Source organism: Macaca fascicularis, chromosome 17 (genome assembly GCF_037993035.2).
Source record: "Macaca fascicularis isolate 582-1 chromosome 17, T2T-MFA8v1.1".
NCBI lineage: Eukaryota > Metazoa > Chordata > Mammalia > Primates > Cercopithecidae > Macaca > Macaca fascicularis.
Genome location: NC_088391.1, coordinates 10,505,953 through 10,523,195, shown reverse-complemented (window position 1 = coordinate 10,523,195; position 17,243 = coordinate 10,505,953). Strand labels below are relative to the sequence as shown.

Here is a 17,243-nt window from a genome sequence, read left to right as displayed (position 1 = left end):
TCTTTCTGAAGCTGCAGAGATCACACCTCACTCCGCCAACGCGCCCCATATCCCCACTCCCTTTCTTTTGACACTAGCACTCACTAAGATGATGAAGGGTGTCCACAACGCCTCTCTGGTGAAATCCAACCTTCCTTAGCTCCCTGGCGCTCAGAAAGTTGGCTCAGACAGACCTGTGGTATTAAGGGTGTCATCACTCCTAGAAGGAGACCCCCCTGCCCTTGCCCCCCCCGTTAGCAACATCAGGGTTTAGACTCACTTGGCAGTGTAGACTCGCTCAAAGGCAAGTGTCCCCGTCCTCTGGAAGCTCCTCCCATTCTGGGTCCTGCTTTCGTGCTCCACCTTATGGGCAAAGAATCCTGCCAACAAAAAAGGTTTGCATTTGGCTCATCGTGGGCATGTTCTGGAGTCTGTTACTTCCTTGTTTTACTAGAATGTTAAACGCCTCCTTGACTTGACCTCCAAACAGCCCTAAATGTCCTCCATCAACTGTCATTTAGCAGAAATGTACTCAGCAGCTGCTCTCTACTGAACGCTGCGTTTGGTGTTGGAAACGCAGTTGTGAGCAAGGCACGGCCCCCACTTTCCAGGATCTTACAGCCTAAAGGAATAGACAAACAAGGAAAGCAGGTGTTCCTCACAGCAGAGCGAGTCATGCCAAGATAAGATTGAGTACACGGTGCTTTCAGGGTCAAAGGAGGCAACTTAATTCCATGTTGGGTCACAGAAGGATTCCTAGAGGGAATTACACCTAAGATAAAATCTGAAGAACAAGTAGAAATTAGCCAAGCAAAGGGAGGGAGAGGGGCCACTCTATGTTAGGAGAACGGAATATGCGAAGGTCCAGGGGAAAGAACTGTTTTGGTTCAGAATGTCCAGCCAAGGAGGGGGAATGGAGGGCGCTGGGGAGAAAGTGGGATTTGGTAGAACCACAGACAAGGCCAAACAGGGAGGTGATGAATTGTTCTTTCAATGACATGTGTCTATGACCACTTGCCACGTGCCAGACATTTAACTTGCATCCAAGAACAAAACAAAGAGCCTTGGTTTGAGAAACTGATGCTCTGGTGAGGGCAGCAGAGGAGGAAACAGATCATCCACAGTAAGCAAAATACATAAATTGAAATGATACGGTGTGCTGAGCTATGGGCGAAAGAAGAGCATGGTAAGGGGCCATTTGATGCATGCAAGAGGGTGGGGGCGTGAGCCCCAATGACAAAGCAATAACTGAGCCAGGGGTTAAGAAGATGACCATTGAGATTTGCACCTGGGCCTAGCAGGGTGACTGTGACCTTGCTGAGAGCCGTGTGAAGAAATTCAGAACTTAGTTCTGTCTGAGAACAACAAGGAATTACTGACAGGTTTAAGCAGAGGAATGTAGTCATCAGAAAGCCACCCTGTGTTTAGTGTAGCAGGCACTTCGCAGAATCAGATCCAGGAACGGGGGATAAGATAGGAGTCGACTGGGGTGGTGGCGGTGGGGGTGTCAGAGACGCCAAGGAGACACAGTCTGGAGGGTTTGACTATAGACTGGATGATGGGGGGGTGAAGGTCTCTCTCCCTTCTCTCCTTTTCTATTTTATTCCTTTACTCCTTTTTCAAGAGTGAAAAAGGGGATATATGTGATTGTCAGGGATCCAACCACAGGGTTCCTTTTCATCAATTTCATATTATCTGCCTCAAAAAGACATTAAAAGGGTGCTTTATTATGTATAGGAATAAAAGCCTTTCATGTGTTTCTTTTTGATACAAATAACACTCCTTCTGTAGGAATGTGCCCACTTTAAGTGTATCTGTAGGGTCTCTTGCATAAAGGAAGGGCCCACCTCATCCCAGGCAATGTGATGGGCACTTGCCGTGTATTCTGTCACTGAGTTTTGCACCCACTCTTTGCAGTGGGTAGTACTGTTCCCACTCTGTGGGTAAGAACCCTGCGACCTTCCAGACTCACCCCACCGCTGGGGAGCAGTGCAGCCGGGACTTCAAACTCTGTGGGTCACATGGGGATGTGTTTCTCCTCTTGCTGTCACCGTGAAGCTCCCCGAAGGATTTCATCAGTTCCACGGGTTTTTTTTTTTTAAAGAGACAGAATCTCACTCTGTCGCCCAGGCTGGAGTGCAGTGGCGTGATCTCGGCTCACTGCAACCTCCGCCTCCAGCGTTCAAGCGATTCTTCTGCCTCAGCCTCCCCAGTAGCTGGGACTACAGGCGTGCATCATTCACACCCAGCTAATTTTTATATTTTTAGTAGAGACGGGGTTTCACCATATTGGCCAGGCTGGTCTCGATCTCCTGACCTTGTGATCCACCCGCCTTGGCCTCCCAAAGTGCTGGGATTACAGGCGTGAGCCACTGGGCCCAGCCAGTTCCATAGGGTTTAATACACCTGTGGAAAGACCTGTTTTTGCCAGAGTATGACAGAAGATCCTAATTGTTTTCTTTCCAGAACCCAAGATGGTGTTCCCTGCCTCTGAACACATAAACAGGGCTAGTATAATCAGCCTTCTGTATCTGCAGGTTCTGCATTCCTGGAGTCAACCAACCACTGACCAAAAATATTAAAACAAACAAAACAAAACAAAACAAAACATTTTGTCTATACTGAAAATGTATAGATTTTTTTCTTGTTACTATTTTTTAGCAATACAGTGTAACAACGGTTTACATAGCATTTACATTCTATCAAGTATTATAAGTAATCTAGGCCACACACAGTGGCTCATACCTGTATTCCCAGCACTTTGGGAGGCCAAGGCAGGTAGATCACCTGAGGCCAGTAGTTCGAGACCAGCCAGGCCAACATGGTGACACCCCGTCTCTACTAAAAATACAAAAATTAGCCAGTTGTTGGGGGAGTTGAGGGGGGGCTGTAATCCCAGCTCCTCGGGACACTGAGGCAGGAAAATCACTTAAACCCAGGAGGCGGAGGTTGCAGTGAACTGAGATTGCACCACTGCACTCCAGCCTGGGTGACGAGAGTGAAACTCCATCTCAAAAAAAAAAATAAAATAAAGACAAAACAAGTAATCTAGAGATTATCTAGAGATTACTTAAAGTATATGGAGGATGTGTGTAGGTTAAATGCAAATACTATGCCATTTTATATCAGGGACTTGAGCATCCATGAATTTTGGTATCCAAGGGAGGTCCTGAAACCAATCCTCCAGGGATACGGAGGGATGACTGTATTAAAAGTCAGAGGTTATTTCTGCAACCAGCAGCACGACACGCTGTAGTTCTCTGCATCTACCTCTCTTCTTTCCCTCCTTGCTCAGAGAACCAAGCCCCTTCCTTTTCTCTAAGGCTGTGACCTCTACCTGCGATCTTGACCCTGTCCATGCCACTGACTTCAAGTCTGTATTTCATTGCTCCTTCTCCCACTTCCAGAATCTTTAATATCATCTTCTCTCCTTTTCTTTATCCTGGAAACACCCACAGATCTTCCCTACCCTTTAAACAAAACAAAAACAAACCTGCCTCAGTCCAACATTCCACTAGGGTTTACCTCTCCTTCCTTCTAAGATAACTTGGAAGAGTTGGCTGCCTTTGTCTACTCCTCACCGCCCCCTCACTCCCCAACCTCTTGTAATCCTGCAGTATGCTACAGAAACAATGCATGCAAAGACCATAAACACACGTATCGCAGCTAGCTGCTAGCAGTAAGCCAGAACAAGTGTGAGAGAGACAAAGACCTAGATAGAGAGATAGCTGCAAACCCTTGTGAAGCATCTGCTGTACGTGGGCACGGCTGGCTACTTTATATCATCTTGTGCAAGACCTTCAGCAACCACATGTGGAGGTTATCAATCACTCCACTGCTCAGTGAAGGAAACTGAGGGCCAGAGAAGTTAAATAAGTTTCTCAACAAACATAAAGAGATCTTGAGATTTTAGTTAACCACAGAGTTCCTATGACTCAGCAGTGACACACAGTTCTGGAAAAAGTAACTCATACGTAGATTATTCTAACAGAGTTGGAGTCCATATCTCAGGAACAGCTTCCCTGTACAGAAGACACCTATCTGCATAGGTGTTCTTAGAAAGAACACAGGAAGAGGAGAGGTGACCCAATGGCAAGGGACTCCAGAAACGATAGGCTGAAGAGGGGGATGTGACAGCTGACACCGTAAACACAGAAAGAGCAGGCACAGTCTAAGTGATTTTAGGGAACAGCACCAGGACTGCTGGATAAAAGGCACAGGGCTGCAGATTTCAGCTCAGCATAAGACAGAACTTCTTGAACAGTGAGTGCTTGAATGAATGAATTGGAGGCAATATGCATGGAGCAAGAGTCTACTCTCTAAAGTCAGGTGATTAGGTTTTAATCCCAGCTTCACGACTCCTGACCTTGGGACTTTCAACCCACGCTCCAAATTCTCCATGATTCACTTTGCTTATCTGTAAAACAGGAATAAATCATGTAGTATGTATTTCTAGGCTGGGCTCATGCCTGTAATCCCAGCACTTTGGGAGGCCAAGGCAGGAGGATCACTTGAGGTCAGGAGTTCGAGGCCAACCAGGCCAACATGGCAAAACCCTGTCTCTACTAAAAATACAAAAATTAGCCGGGCGTGGTGGCACATGCCTGTAGTCCCAGCTACTCAGGAGGCTGAGACATAAGAATCACTTGAGCCTGGGAGGCGGAGGTTGCACTCAGCTGAGATTGCACTACCGCACTCCAGCCTGGGCGACAGAGTGAAACTCAATAATAATAATAATAATATATATTTCTTTATTCACTTGCATACACTTATAAAGACCTGTCTTTTTGCCAGGCAGTGTCCTGGGTGCAGGGGACTAAAGCAGGGAACAAAACAGGTACAGTGAAGGAAAGGTCAGCCTACAGTGACCCCTCTAGTCTCTGCAAAGGCAGTTGCGTGAGTGGGTGAGTGCGAGGATTAAATGGTGCAAAGATTACATGAGATAATACTAAGCACCGCAGGAAGCACCATTCTTCACACAACGCAAGCTTTCAATCCATGCAACAATTGGAAAGGCAAGCTTGGAAGGTGGTGAGTTTTCTGAACTCTGTAGTGTTCAGGAAGAAGCAGCTGTGAGGGTTACTATAAAGAAGATTCCTGCTTTGGGGGAACTTCATGAGTCTATGATTCTGTTTCTAGAGCCTATCAAACCCCAGGTTGGATGGCAAAGTCTTCCAATATGGTGCTTGGGAGGTTTCTTGTGAGTGTGTGTATGTGTTGGGGTAGTAACAGCAATAGTAACAGCAGCTCCATTTCCCTCCTTAGCACTATGCTCACAAATCCTTATGACTGCAGGGCCATCATGTCGCCAAAACTTGGAGGAGCCTGCCTCTCTTGGGGGAAAGAGGACACTGCTAATGCCTGCCAGCTCCCCCTACAACCAGAGCAGATGTACAACAGCCTCCACATCCTTCCTCTGCCATCACTAAGTGTAGCTCAGGGGCACTGAGCCCCTCCCCTCAGCTCACATTTCTCCCCAATCACTTTCTCCAAATACAGTATGTGCTTCCCAGGTTTGCATCATGTCCAAGTTGCTGGTACCTTGGCTGGAGAAGCTGGAGGCTCTCTGCCTGCTACTCATAAGAAATGCATCTATGTAATTAAAACTTGCCCTAAGCCCCAAATTGGGGAGACAGATTTGAGCCCAACTCCTGTCTCCTTGCTGGCCAGCCATGCAATGAAGCCTTTCTTCTCTCAAAAGCCAGTGCCATAGTACTGGCCAATGAGCCCATTTGCTGCATTCTCTGGGAAACCAAGTTTTGATAGTTTTGGTCCAGGTTTCTTAGAACAATGTATTTGAAACTCGTTCTGTTTTTCTAAATCTGCATTCTGCTGGATCAAGCTGGAAAGGGTTACAAGTTTGAAGATCTTGATGACTAAACAATGTTTGAAAGGCAGAGGAGGACATTGCACCAGGTGGGCCGGCTCTGCCCAATCACAGAAAATCAGGCTCTCGAAGTACGGAGAGAGTGCAGAGCCCAGTGCAGTCATGGGTGTATGTGGAACTGTGCCTCACTGTCTTAGGACGCAGACTGGGTGCAGTGCCTGGTAACACCATGGAAATCTTTCTTTAACTAACAGGAAGTGTTCACAATGGCATTTTAGGGTATGAGGAAGAAGAAAGGCAGGGTTTTTGCATATTTTTTTTTAATTCTGTAAGGTAGGTCTATGGTTGCAACATTGAGGTGAATTAGAATTGCAAAAAGAGGCTTGGACATACATCTGGATCTTTGGGATTACCTAAAAACTCACAGTTAAAAATAAATAGTCGTGTTATCTCCCAAGTTATTGAATGTTTTGCCACCTCCACTGAGAGGTATATGAGGGGCTCTGCTGTGGTTTCATTGGGACCACAGAAATTCCCTCACTGAGCACAGGCAGGAGAACTGTGCAAAGTCACTCTGACCACACATTGCCTCAGCTGCCTCCCAAGGGGATCTAGATCTCCAGACTGTGGCTGTCAGGACTCAGACGTCTGGCCATCTTTAATCTTACCTCCACCTCCCACTTGTCCCACAGAAGAAGATTTAATCCTATCTGTCAAAAAGAATTCAAAATCTCACACCCACCTCAATCTGAACAGGGTTTGCTAAACCATGATGGCAAAGCCCAGGATAAAGCCCTGGGCAGAGCAGGGCCAGTTCCCTAGTGCACCTCCGTTAGGAGAGGTGAGGAGAACCTGTCCTTGAAATGGAGAGCTCTGAAGCTTCCCCCAGCTCAGCTCTGAATCGAGAGGGAGCCGGACAGAGTGAACTCAAACTTCATAGCAGAGTTCAGCCCTAACTGCACAGACAGGTGAGGGGGCACAAGGTCCCCTGTCCACCGATGCCCCTCAGTTTTATTGATGGGTGTCAGGGGAGAGGTGAATAAGTGAATACTAGAGCTGAATAAGTGCTGGCCACCTGCCCACCCCTACAGCTACCTTCGCAGAGACTGCAGGCGTGGCCGCAGGCTGACCTGTCCATCACTGGAGCTGTTTTGTTCCCTGCTCTATTTCCCCGTACCCAGAATACTATCTGGCCCAGAGCAGGGTCTCTGTACATGTATGCAGGTTGAATAAAGGAATCCTTGCCAATTTACAGGGCCAAGGGAGCCCCGTGTGAAACCGTAAGGGCTCAAGGAAATGGTGGCCTAAATAAGCCATTTGTTCCCTCTCTGAGCCACAACTTCGTTGTATGTAATTTAGTATAAAAATGTTTGGGTCAGAGAACCACAAAGTATAGTTCTTATAGAAAACATACTTGGAGTGTACGAAGCTGGGCCTTTCTGCCCTGGAGGCTGAGGGGGAGGCTTGCTCTGTGCCCAGGAGGCTACATCACCATCATCTGTCCACACTCAAGATGGGGGAAAATAGAATATCCCAAAGTGATTCAATACTCAAAGTTCCAAAACGTGACAGCGTGTCAATGTTCAGTAATCACCACGAAGCTACAGCAGCTGCCCTTAGTAATTACTCTTTTTTTTTCTCTATCTTAATAAATATAAAACACAAAGGCACTGGAGATACTTATGAAAGTGGTCTGAGGCAGTCCTAACTTAGAACTTTAGGGAGACAGCTCTACACAGCCATCCCTTTTCCAGATCTAGGTATCCTGCTTGTTTTTTTTTTTTTTTTTTTTTTTAACTAATAGCGGAATAATGGAAATGCAAATGCCGAGCAGGACAATTTTCCTCTCTCTCTCTCTCTCTTTCCGAAGTATACAATGCATATGAAAAATGCTTCTTGGGAGGCTGAGGCCGGAGAATGGCGTGAACCCGGGAGGCGGAGCTTGCAGTGAGCTGAGATCCGGCCACTGCACTCCAGCCTGGGCTACAGAGCGAGACTCCGTCTCAAAAAAAAAAAAAAAGAAAAATGCTTCTAAAATTATACATGCTAGAGAAAAAAAAGGTGTCACAAAAATAAAACCATGTTTCTTCAGAAGAACAAAAGAAAAAAGTAATATAGAGGAAAAATAATAAGATGATTTTTCCTACACACCTACCAAAATCACTCTTTTTAGACTGCAGATGACCGGGAACTTCAATTGCACTGCAGAAGTTAGAAAAGCCCCGTGTCTGCGTAAATGTGTATATCATGTTCCCTTTCTAGTCTTCTTACCTTCCACCTCTTGCCTGGCTACATTAATCAATAGCTAAAATGCTGATCATAGACAGTTCAGTGAGGGTTTTAGCAAAAGCCTTCAAGTTGCAGCCCTGGCTCTAAAAATGGGACCAGTCATCACCACGAAAGTGAAAGACTAAGAGGAGGAAAACGCCAAATTTACACAGAAATACACACAACCCTACACATTCAAATAAAAAGAAGCAAATAAAGGTAAGGTAAAAGTGTGTGTGCATGCGCACACACAGACACAATAGTTTAAGCCTGATTTCCAAACACCCATCAAAGAAAATGTCCCCTTCTGTCCTTCCCTGAGTAAAAGGTTTTCCTTACCGTTCTGGACCACGCTGATGAGGGTGACAATGGCCAGCAGGACAACATTGCCTACAGTTTCTTGATCCATGTTTGCTTCAGGCTCTCCGGAGAGGACTGCTCTGGCTCCGGCCCCACAACCTGCCCTGTACAGGAAGGGGAAGTGAGAGCTTGCACTCTTTCATCATTAGAATTTCTGAAGATCCCCAGCACAATGACACAGTGCCTCCTTCTTCCTTTTTTTTTTTTTTTTTTAAAAACTAGCCACCAAAATGCCCTGGCTGTGGTTCAGTGCAACCTACTAGGAGAAGCAGGGCTTGGCAGAGGAGCAGACAAAGCCAGCACTCTCCCACACTTCCTTGTCATGGGAAACTTTCCTGGGAGTCTCCAGAATGAATCCTGGATCCAAGACTAGGACCAGCATGAGCCCAGCACAGGCACCAGAGAATCTGGAAGCTGCCATCATCTCTGACTTCAGCAAAGAGAAAGAAGGGAAAGAAAACCCAACACTTTCAAGTCAGACAGAGTGGTATAAGCCTGTAACCCCAGCACTTTGGGGGGCTGAGGTGGGAAGATCGCTTGAGCCCAGGACTTTGAGGCTTCTGTGAGCCGATGACTATGCCACTGTACTCCAGCCTGGGCAACAGAGAAAGATTCTGTCTCACACACACACACACACACACACACACACGTAAAATGAAACTTTAAACAAAATGTATACAACACCAAAAGATATGTGCCCCAAGCACTGTCCTTCTTTTTTTGAATTCCAAGAAAAAAAGTGAACACTTAACACACAGTAGGGCCCTCAGTAGCAGCCACATAAGGTTTGAATGAAGGAAGGAATCAATGGCAGTGGGGAGGGACAGCTGATATCTCCATTTCTTCAGAGAAAAGTAATAAAAGGAATTAATGGATTAAACCAAAGAATTAAAACCAAACCAAATAATTGGCAAAAGGCAGAAATAGAGTTACAGATGATCCCTAAGGGAAGTTTCCAAAGGATTGTTAAACACTGCAACTGGCTTTTCTGAGGCAATTGTAGAAACGCCTTCCTGGAAATTCTTTTCAACTTAGTACGAGTAGAGCGGCTGTGCTTTCTGAGAGAGTGTAAGCGTGGACCTGCCGGGTGGGTGAGGTGGCCGTCTGGTATTCTGCAGCTTAGCTCAGTGTGAATGGCAATCCCTCCGAGGTTACATGGCAAATGCAAAACATCTGCAACCTTTGTACCAGACTCAGCTATTTGGCATTGGATGAGAGGCGCTTTTATCAAAACTTCACTTTGAAAGGGAACATGGACCACCGTAACTGGTGGCAGCAGGGAGGGCTGCGTCTCGGCTTGGAAGAGGTCAGTGCAGGGGAAGATATTGCTCCCTCAGACATACAGTGCCAGAGGCCAGCTTGAGTGCCCTCGGTTCAGCTGAGAGAGAAAGGCTGGTGGAGGCAATGTGCAGAGTTGCAAGCGGGGAAGCCAGTAGCCAGGGCAGTCGGGCTGGTCATGACACACTTGGGTACTCCCTGAGTACCTAGGGCACTTTGTAGAGTGTAGACTTTATATTAGCCAAGGCTCTCCAGAGAAACCGAACCAATAAATGAATAAATCTCCATATACACATATATACACACACATCTCCATATGTGTATATATATAGATTTTTATATATGGAGATGTATATATGGAGATATATATATATATATGGAGACAATGAGGTACAGTTCCACATGCACCCGTGACTGGGTTGGGCTCTGCACTCTCTCTATACTTTAAGAGCATGATTTTCTGTGATTGGGCAGAGCTGACCCACTTGGTGATCCACCCTCCTCTGCCTTTCAAACATTGTTTAGTCATTACATATATATATATTGCAGATTTATAATAGAAATTGGTTCACATGCTCATGGAGACCATGAAGTTTCATGGTTTGCCATCGGCAAGCAGGAGACTTGGAATAGCTGCTGGTGAAGATGAGTCTGCATTCAAAGGCCTGATCATCAAGGAGGGCAATGGTGCAAGACCCAGTCTGAATCCAAAAGCTGGAGAACCAGGGGCTCCAGCGTCCAAGGGCAGGAGAAGATGGATGGCCCAGCTCAAGAAGAAGAGGGAATTTGCCCTTCTGCCCACTTTTTGTTCTATGCAGGCCCTCAGTGGATTGATGACACCCACCACGTTGGTGAGGGTGGGAATTCTTTACCCAGTCCACTGATTCCAGTGCTGATCTCTTTCAGAAACACCCTCACCAACACACCCGGAAAAAACATTTTACCAGCTACCTGGGCATTTTTTAGCTCAATCAGTTTGACATAAAATTAACTACCACAGAGTTATTACAAGATTTGTTAGGGCTCAGCACTTGCAAGATTTATATATTCACCTTAGTGAGATCCAGTTCATACCTGCAGTTTGGTAAGTTTCAGGGGATGTTTGGGTTTTGGTAGCCAAGGAGTTTGAACCCCATAGAGTTAGCCCTTCTAACATTTACCACATCTTAGTGACAATGCATCAGAAGTGAAGGCCAGTCCTCTTACAAAGTATTCCAGTTGCAAGCATTAGAAACTTAGCTCAAACTAGTTTAGGCAAAAAGGAGAATTTATTCACTCAAAGTCTAAAAATCTGACAACCGAAGTTGAAAAGAGTAGAGATGTGGTTAGGCCTTGGAGCTAGAAAGCTTTCTCTCTCTCTCTTAAATGTAGCACTCTTAAATGGGATTCTCTCTCTCCTGCCCTTCCCTCTTTTTACTCTCTCTTCTGTCCCTTTCTCTCTTCCCCTTCTCTCTACCTCTGTCTCTTTCTTCCAATCTCTCCTCTCTCTCTCGGCTTCTCTTAGCATGTCAAACGTATTCTCTCTGGAGGCCTGTTTCCTGGCGACATCTTCACCGTCTCTGGAGTTTGACATTTTACAGCTTCCATCACCTGTCAAAGACTGACTTCTCTCGTCTAATCTCTTAGGACAGCCTCATTGGCCCAGGCTGCCTGGGTGTCCATTCTTGGAGAGGTCAACCAGATGGCAGGAGAACCAAGACCCTGGTAGTGCTCACAATTATCATATGGCAGAGGGGGACTAACCCCGCAAAGAAAAACTGGGAGGAGGGAATGAGAGGTGTATTTACTGTTGCACTTGATGGTCCAATGCTTATAATCCCCAGATTAAAATTTCCAGTTTTTAAAGAAGTTTCTCAATCCTACACACTTCTGTCTTTAAAACTCATCCCAATCTGCCGGCACACGAAAACAGCACCTACGGGGACCAACATGGTCAGCCCCCACCACCACTGGAAACCTTCCGGGCTCCGTGGAACGCAGGGACCCATACCTTCTGGGGCCCCACACATGGGAGAAAAGTCCAGCCATTCGCGCTTTAGAAGGCCCAAAGGCGCCTGGAGAGGTGCTGGGTGCCCCTGCTCTGAGCTCCTCGGAGTCACCCGCAGCCGCAGCCGGCGCGCAGAGCACGTGCAGAGGCCCGGGGATGGAGGGAGTCCACTTCACCCGGAAGAGCGTGTTAATAGCCGAGACGGCCATTAAATGTTAAATGACAGAGCACACATTAAGATTCTGGCTGCGGCTGCAGAGGAGCACTTATCAGAGGTGAAGCTCTGGAAATGCCATTCATCTCAATAGAGAGCTGCTGAGACAGAACAAAAAGACGAGGGGCGCCGGGAGAGCCAGGGAGGGGAGCGCAGCCTGCCCCGCCTGCCCGGATTCCCGCACGAGACCGCCTGGCCGCAGCCCAGAGCAGCCCAGAATTTGGAGGCGCTGAGCGGCTGTGTCGTGGGGACCTAGTCTGTGCTGGACATTGTGCCCAGAGCCTCACGTTTGCTCCTCAGTGCAACCCTCTGAGGGACAAATTACGCTCCTCCCATTGCCCAGAAAGTGAAACTGAGGTTCAAAGGGGTTAAAAATGTGGTCAAGGGCCTGGCACGGTGGCTCACGCCTGTAGTCCCAGCACTTTGGAAGGCCGAGGCTAGAGGATGGCTTGAGTCCAGGAGTTGGAGACCAGACTGGGCAACATAGCAAGACCCCCGTCTCTAGGAAAAATAAATTAGCTGGACGTGGTGGCAGACCTGTAGTCCCAGCTACTCGGGACTGAGGCAAGAGGATCGCTTGAGACTGTGGAAATGGAGGCTTCAGGGAACTGTGATCTCAACACTGCACTCCAACAGAAGGAGATCCTGTCTTTAAAAAAAAAAAAAAAAATGTGGTCAAGGCAGAGACCCACATAGCAAGGAGCAGAACGAGGGTTCAAGCCCAGGCCGGTCTGGCTTTAAAGTCTGGGGTTTTAATCACCCTACGTGGTGCTACTGGAGTTGTCTTCAGAACCTGGGGCTCCCTGGTCCTTCTGCATTTATGCCTGGCAATCCCCTCACAGGCTAAAGCACTGAGCACTGGCCCCTCAGCCCTGAAGAGAGATTTTTAGAAAGGAAAGAAAGGAAGACATATGCACTTTACAGGAAATAACATATCCCCACGACATCTGACTGTTAGCAAAGGTAATTTTACAAGAAATATCCCACAGCGACAGCCCACCCCTCTCCCGCCCATCCCCTGCTCCCAGCGCCCTCCATAATTATGCATATGCTGCACTGATCTGTGTGTGACAGGTTAGTTAGACAAATGTGCTGGGAGTAGGCAAGAATAATTAGCACATTCATTAATTAGAGTACTGTTAGTAGTTTGACTGTGAAGGACAACCATTTGTCAACAGAGATCAGGACAGCTGGGGCCAAGGAGTGACTCAGGGGGGCAACAATTCAGGAATGCCGAGGCTCTGCCTAGCTGCTGTTAAAAATTCTAGGAGCTGTGCAGACACTTTGCGTCAACATGCCTCCATCGCCATGGCAACAGGGCCACTATGCCCGGCTGTCAGCCTACAACATTCACGTGGCCTTCATCCTCATTTCAGGGTACACGTTGCCATCTCATGACATCTCTTCCCTCCACTCCCCATTCAGGGTTGCCCTCTCTGTTCATTAGGACGAGGATTGACTGGTGGTGAGGGAGAGGGGCAGGAGGTGGGATCAGTGCCAAGCAGGGCATAGAAATACAGCCCAGGTCTACAGGCTGGAATTATGGATGGTTACACAACAGTTCCTTTTCATTTCAGTTAGTCTCAAGAATATTCAGACCAATATTGATCTGAATGATAAGTGATATGAACAGAGAGACCAGGCATGGTCTGTTCCAGATGTCACATGCCAGTGGTGTCTGTGAGAACCAAATCAACCTGGTTAAAGTGTCGTTTCTCCTTCCCCGGCCACAATCAGGTGGCCTTTCCTTCCATGAATGGCTAGCTCATGGTTCTGAACAGAATTGAACTAAATTGAGATGAATCCTCATGCCATCCTGTAGCTGAAGAAACAAAGATAGTGAATTTGCTGTAGCTCATATGCTATTGATTGAACTCCATACATGCTCAGAGTGCTTTACAGAGATGACCTTCTCTATAATCTTAAATTGTAAGCTGATCATATCGGTGCAAAGCAAGCAAATAGAAGGCAAAGTCCATAGCCATTCACACAGATAGCAGGAAGCAAATGTAGTTTCTGCAAAACCCCTTCCTTTTCCCATTACAAACTCACACCACACAGTGTATTGCTTATGCGTTTGTAGGAAAATGAAGCAAATGACACACGCATATGGAAAACATCACGTAGTGTGTTGTGTAAGAAAACAAAGGTTAAGGCCGGGTGCCATGGCCCACGCCTGTAACCCCAAAACTGTGGGAGGCCGAGGCGGGCAGATCACCTGAGGTTAGGAGTTCAAGACCAGTCTGGCCAAAATGGCAAAACCCTGTCTCTACTAAAAATACAAAAATTAGATGGGTGTAGTGGTATACACCTGCAATTCCAGCTCCTTGGGAGGCTGAGGCAGGAGAATCGCTTGAACCTGGGAGGCAGAGATTGCAGTGAGCCAGGATCACGCCACTGCACTCCAGCCTGGGTGACAGAGGGAGACTCCATCTCAAGAAAAAACAACAACAACAACAGGTTAGACATGGATTTCTTTGCTCCAGACTTAGCTTTATCTGTTTTGTAGGCTATCCAAGGAAAGGAGGTCAGTCATGGGCATGGCCTGCCTTGGAAACATTCAGTTCTGATAGGATTAAAATTCGTGATGCCCATATATGCTCAGTTAATTTTTGATGAAGTAATTCAATGGGGAAAGGAAAGTCTTTTTAACAAGGGTGTTAGAACAACTGTATATTCTTATGGGAAAGAAAATGAACCTTGACCCTTTCAAAAAATCACACAAATTATAACTAGAAGTGGCTCTTAAACATAAACATAAAAACTAAAAATATAAAGCTTCCAAAAGAAAACATAGGAGAAAGTCTTTGTGACCATGAAGAAGGCAAATATTTTTTAGATAACACAAAAAGCATGAGCCATCCAAGTAAAAAAACAAACAAAAAAACCACAAAAAACAATAAATTAGACTTCATCGAAATGTAAAATTTCCACTCTTCAAATAACAACAGATATTTTGCTAAAAAAGATATACATATAGCCAGTAGGTACATGAAAAGATGTTAAACATCATTAGTCACTAGGGAAACACAAATTAAAACTACAATGAGATAACACGATACACCTATTGGAATGGTTAGCAAGGGTATGGAGCAACTGGAACTATCAATCATTGCTGGTAAGAATGTAAAATGGTAAATGTAAAAACGGCAACATGTTGGGAAGAGTTTGACAGTTTCCTTTTTGTTTGTTTGTTTGTTTTTTAGAGACCAACTTTCTCACTCTGTCACCTAGGCTAGAGTACAGTGGTGTGATCATAGCTCACTATAACTTCAAAGATCTGGGCTCAGGTGAATCTCCCACCTCAGCCTCCTGAGTAGCTGAGACTACAGACACACACCACCACACCCTGCTAATATTTTTTATTTCGTAGAGACAGGGTATCACTATGTTGCCCAGACTGTTTGAACTCCTAGCCTCAAGCAATTCCCCCACGTTGGCAGTTTCTTTAAAAGCTAAACATACACTTACCATATGTCCTAGAAATTTCACTCAGGTATTTCATCATTAGAAATGGAAATACATATTCTGTATCAGTCAGGGATTGACCAGAGATGCAGAACCACTAGACAATATTTTATATTTTTAAATATATATACACACACATTTTTAAGGGATTCATTATAGGGATTAGACCATATGCAATTAAGGAGGCTGATTAAACAGTCTGAGTGTGGTTTTGTTTTCTGGAGTTGCTGTAACAAAGTAGCACAAACCGAGTGGCTTAAAACAACAGAAATGTATTGTTTTACAGTTTTAGGGAATAAAAGTCTAAAAATCAAGGTGTCGACAGGGTCATGCTCCATCTAAAATCACTAAGGGAGGATTCCTTCTTGCCTCTTCCTGGCTTCTGGTTATAATCCAGCTGCCACCACCTCCATCAGCACACGGTGTTCTCCCCTGGTGTCTCTGTCTTCCTGTGGCCATCGTATAAGGACATTGGTTGTATTGAATTAGGAGCCCATCCTGAGCCAGTATGCCCTCATCTTAATTAATTAGATTTGCAATGATGCTGTTCTCAAGGTTACATTCTGAAGTCCCGGCAGGTAGGGCCTCAACCTACCTTTTGGGGAAACACAATTCAACCTTTAACAGTGAGGCTGCTGTTTCTGTGGCTGGGGCTGACTCCTAAACTCTAAAGGGGAGACTGTCAGGAAGGGAAGGAAGGCATGACGTGTGAGAAGCAAGGACAACCCAAAACCCGCAAGACTGAGCTGACACTGAAATTTGCGAGAAACCACAGGATGGGCTGGAACCCGTATCTATCACTCACCAACATGAAGCCCCAACTTCAACGTTGGGGTTTTCTGCAGAAGAATCTGATGCCTTCATCACAGAGCAGTCAGAGAAACTGAAGGAGTTTCCAGCAGAAGCTGGAACAGCTGTGAGCTCAACCACTGACCTAAGCCAACCAGATGATGGGCAGATTCCCAACAATGTGAGACAGAGCCACATGCCCTTCCTGACCTGCTTAGTGTAAAAAGATACTGCTCCTTCACTCCCACCTTCCTCATCTCATGTGAAATGTCTCCAGTGGCCCACACTAATCCAGAGGTATGTAGGAAAAGTGAATTTGGGGAAACATGGCTCTAGTGTAGGCACATTGACACAATACAGATCTACCAGGGCTTACCTGGTGTTAGCTTAGCATCCATTCGCACCTCTTAACCATGCTAAAGTTGCCTTCCAAAAAGACCATGGTGACTGGGCACAGTGGCTCACACCTGTAATCCCAGCACTTTGCGAGCCCAAAGCAGGTGGATCACTTGAGGCCAGGAGTTCAAGACCAGCCTGGCCAACATGAAGAAACACCTCTACTAAAAATACAAAAATTACCCTGGCACACCTGTAATCCCAGCTACTCTAGAGGCTGAGGCTGGAGAATCACTTGGACCCAGGAGACAGAGGTTGCAGTGAGCCAAGATTGCAGCCTGGGCTGCAGAGTGAGACTTGAGGGGGGGTGGAAAAAAGGGCAAAATCATGCTTCCGCCTAGCAATGAAACTTTCTCTCATCCAGTAGAAAATGCACTAACCCTCTTCTCTTTATTCATCTTTGAGTGATATTCATTCTGCTTGTAACTAAGTCGCATTCCTTTTTTGATATCTTGTAACTTAATACTGAGATATAAAGTTAACCACCATTAACACATATTACGTTTTATAGTAGAGAAATTGAATAGAGGAATAGGAAAAAACTGGTTAGCTGGTGTGGTGGTGCATGCCTGTAGTCCCAGCTACTCGGAGGACTAAGCAGTAGGATCAGTTGAGCCCAGGTGTTCAAGACCAGCCTGAGCAACATAGTGAGAGCTCATCTCAAAAAATAATAATAA

General features: G+C 46.1%; 1 protein-coding gene across 2 annotated transcripts in view; it reads right to left on the bottom strand.

The window, feature by feature from the left end:
• Positions 1 to 17,243, bottom strand: part of ALOX5AP (arachidonate 5-lipoxygenase activating protein) — a 45,782-nt gene that overhangs the window by 16,930 nt on the left and 11,609 nt on the right. Inside the window, exons 2-3 of one of the 2 annotated variants that reach the window (XM_074021814.1) lie at positions 8,414 to 8,539; positions 260 to 359 (exon numbers count right to left, since the gene is read on the bottom strand). In XM_074021814.1, the coding sequence (XP_073877915.1) occupies positions 260 to 359; positions 8,414 to 8,539 (226 nt within the window). Of the gene's footprint in view, positions 1 to 259; positions 360 to 8,413; positions 8,540 to 17,243 lie in introns of those variants that run through there. The other variant, XM_005585588.5, reaches the window with a different exon arrangement.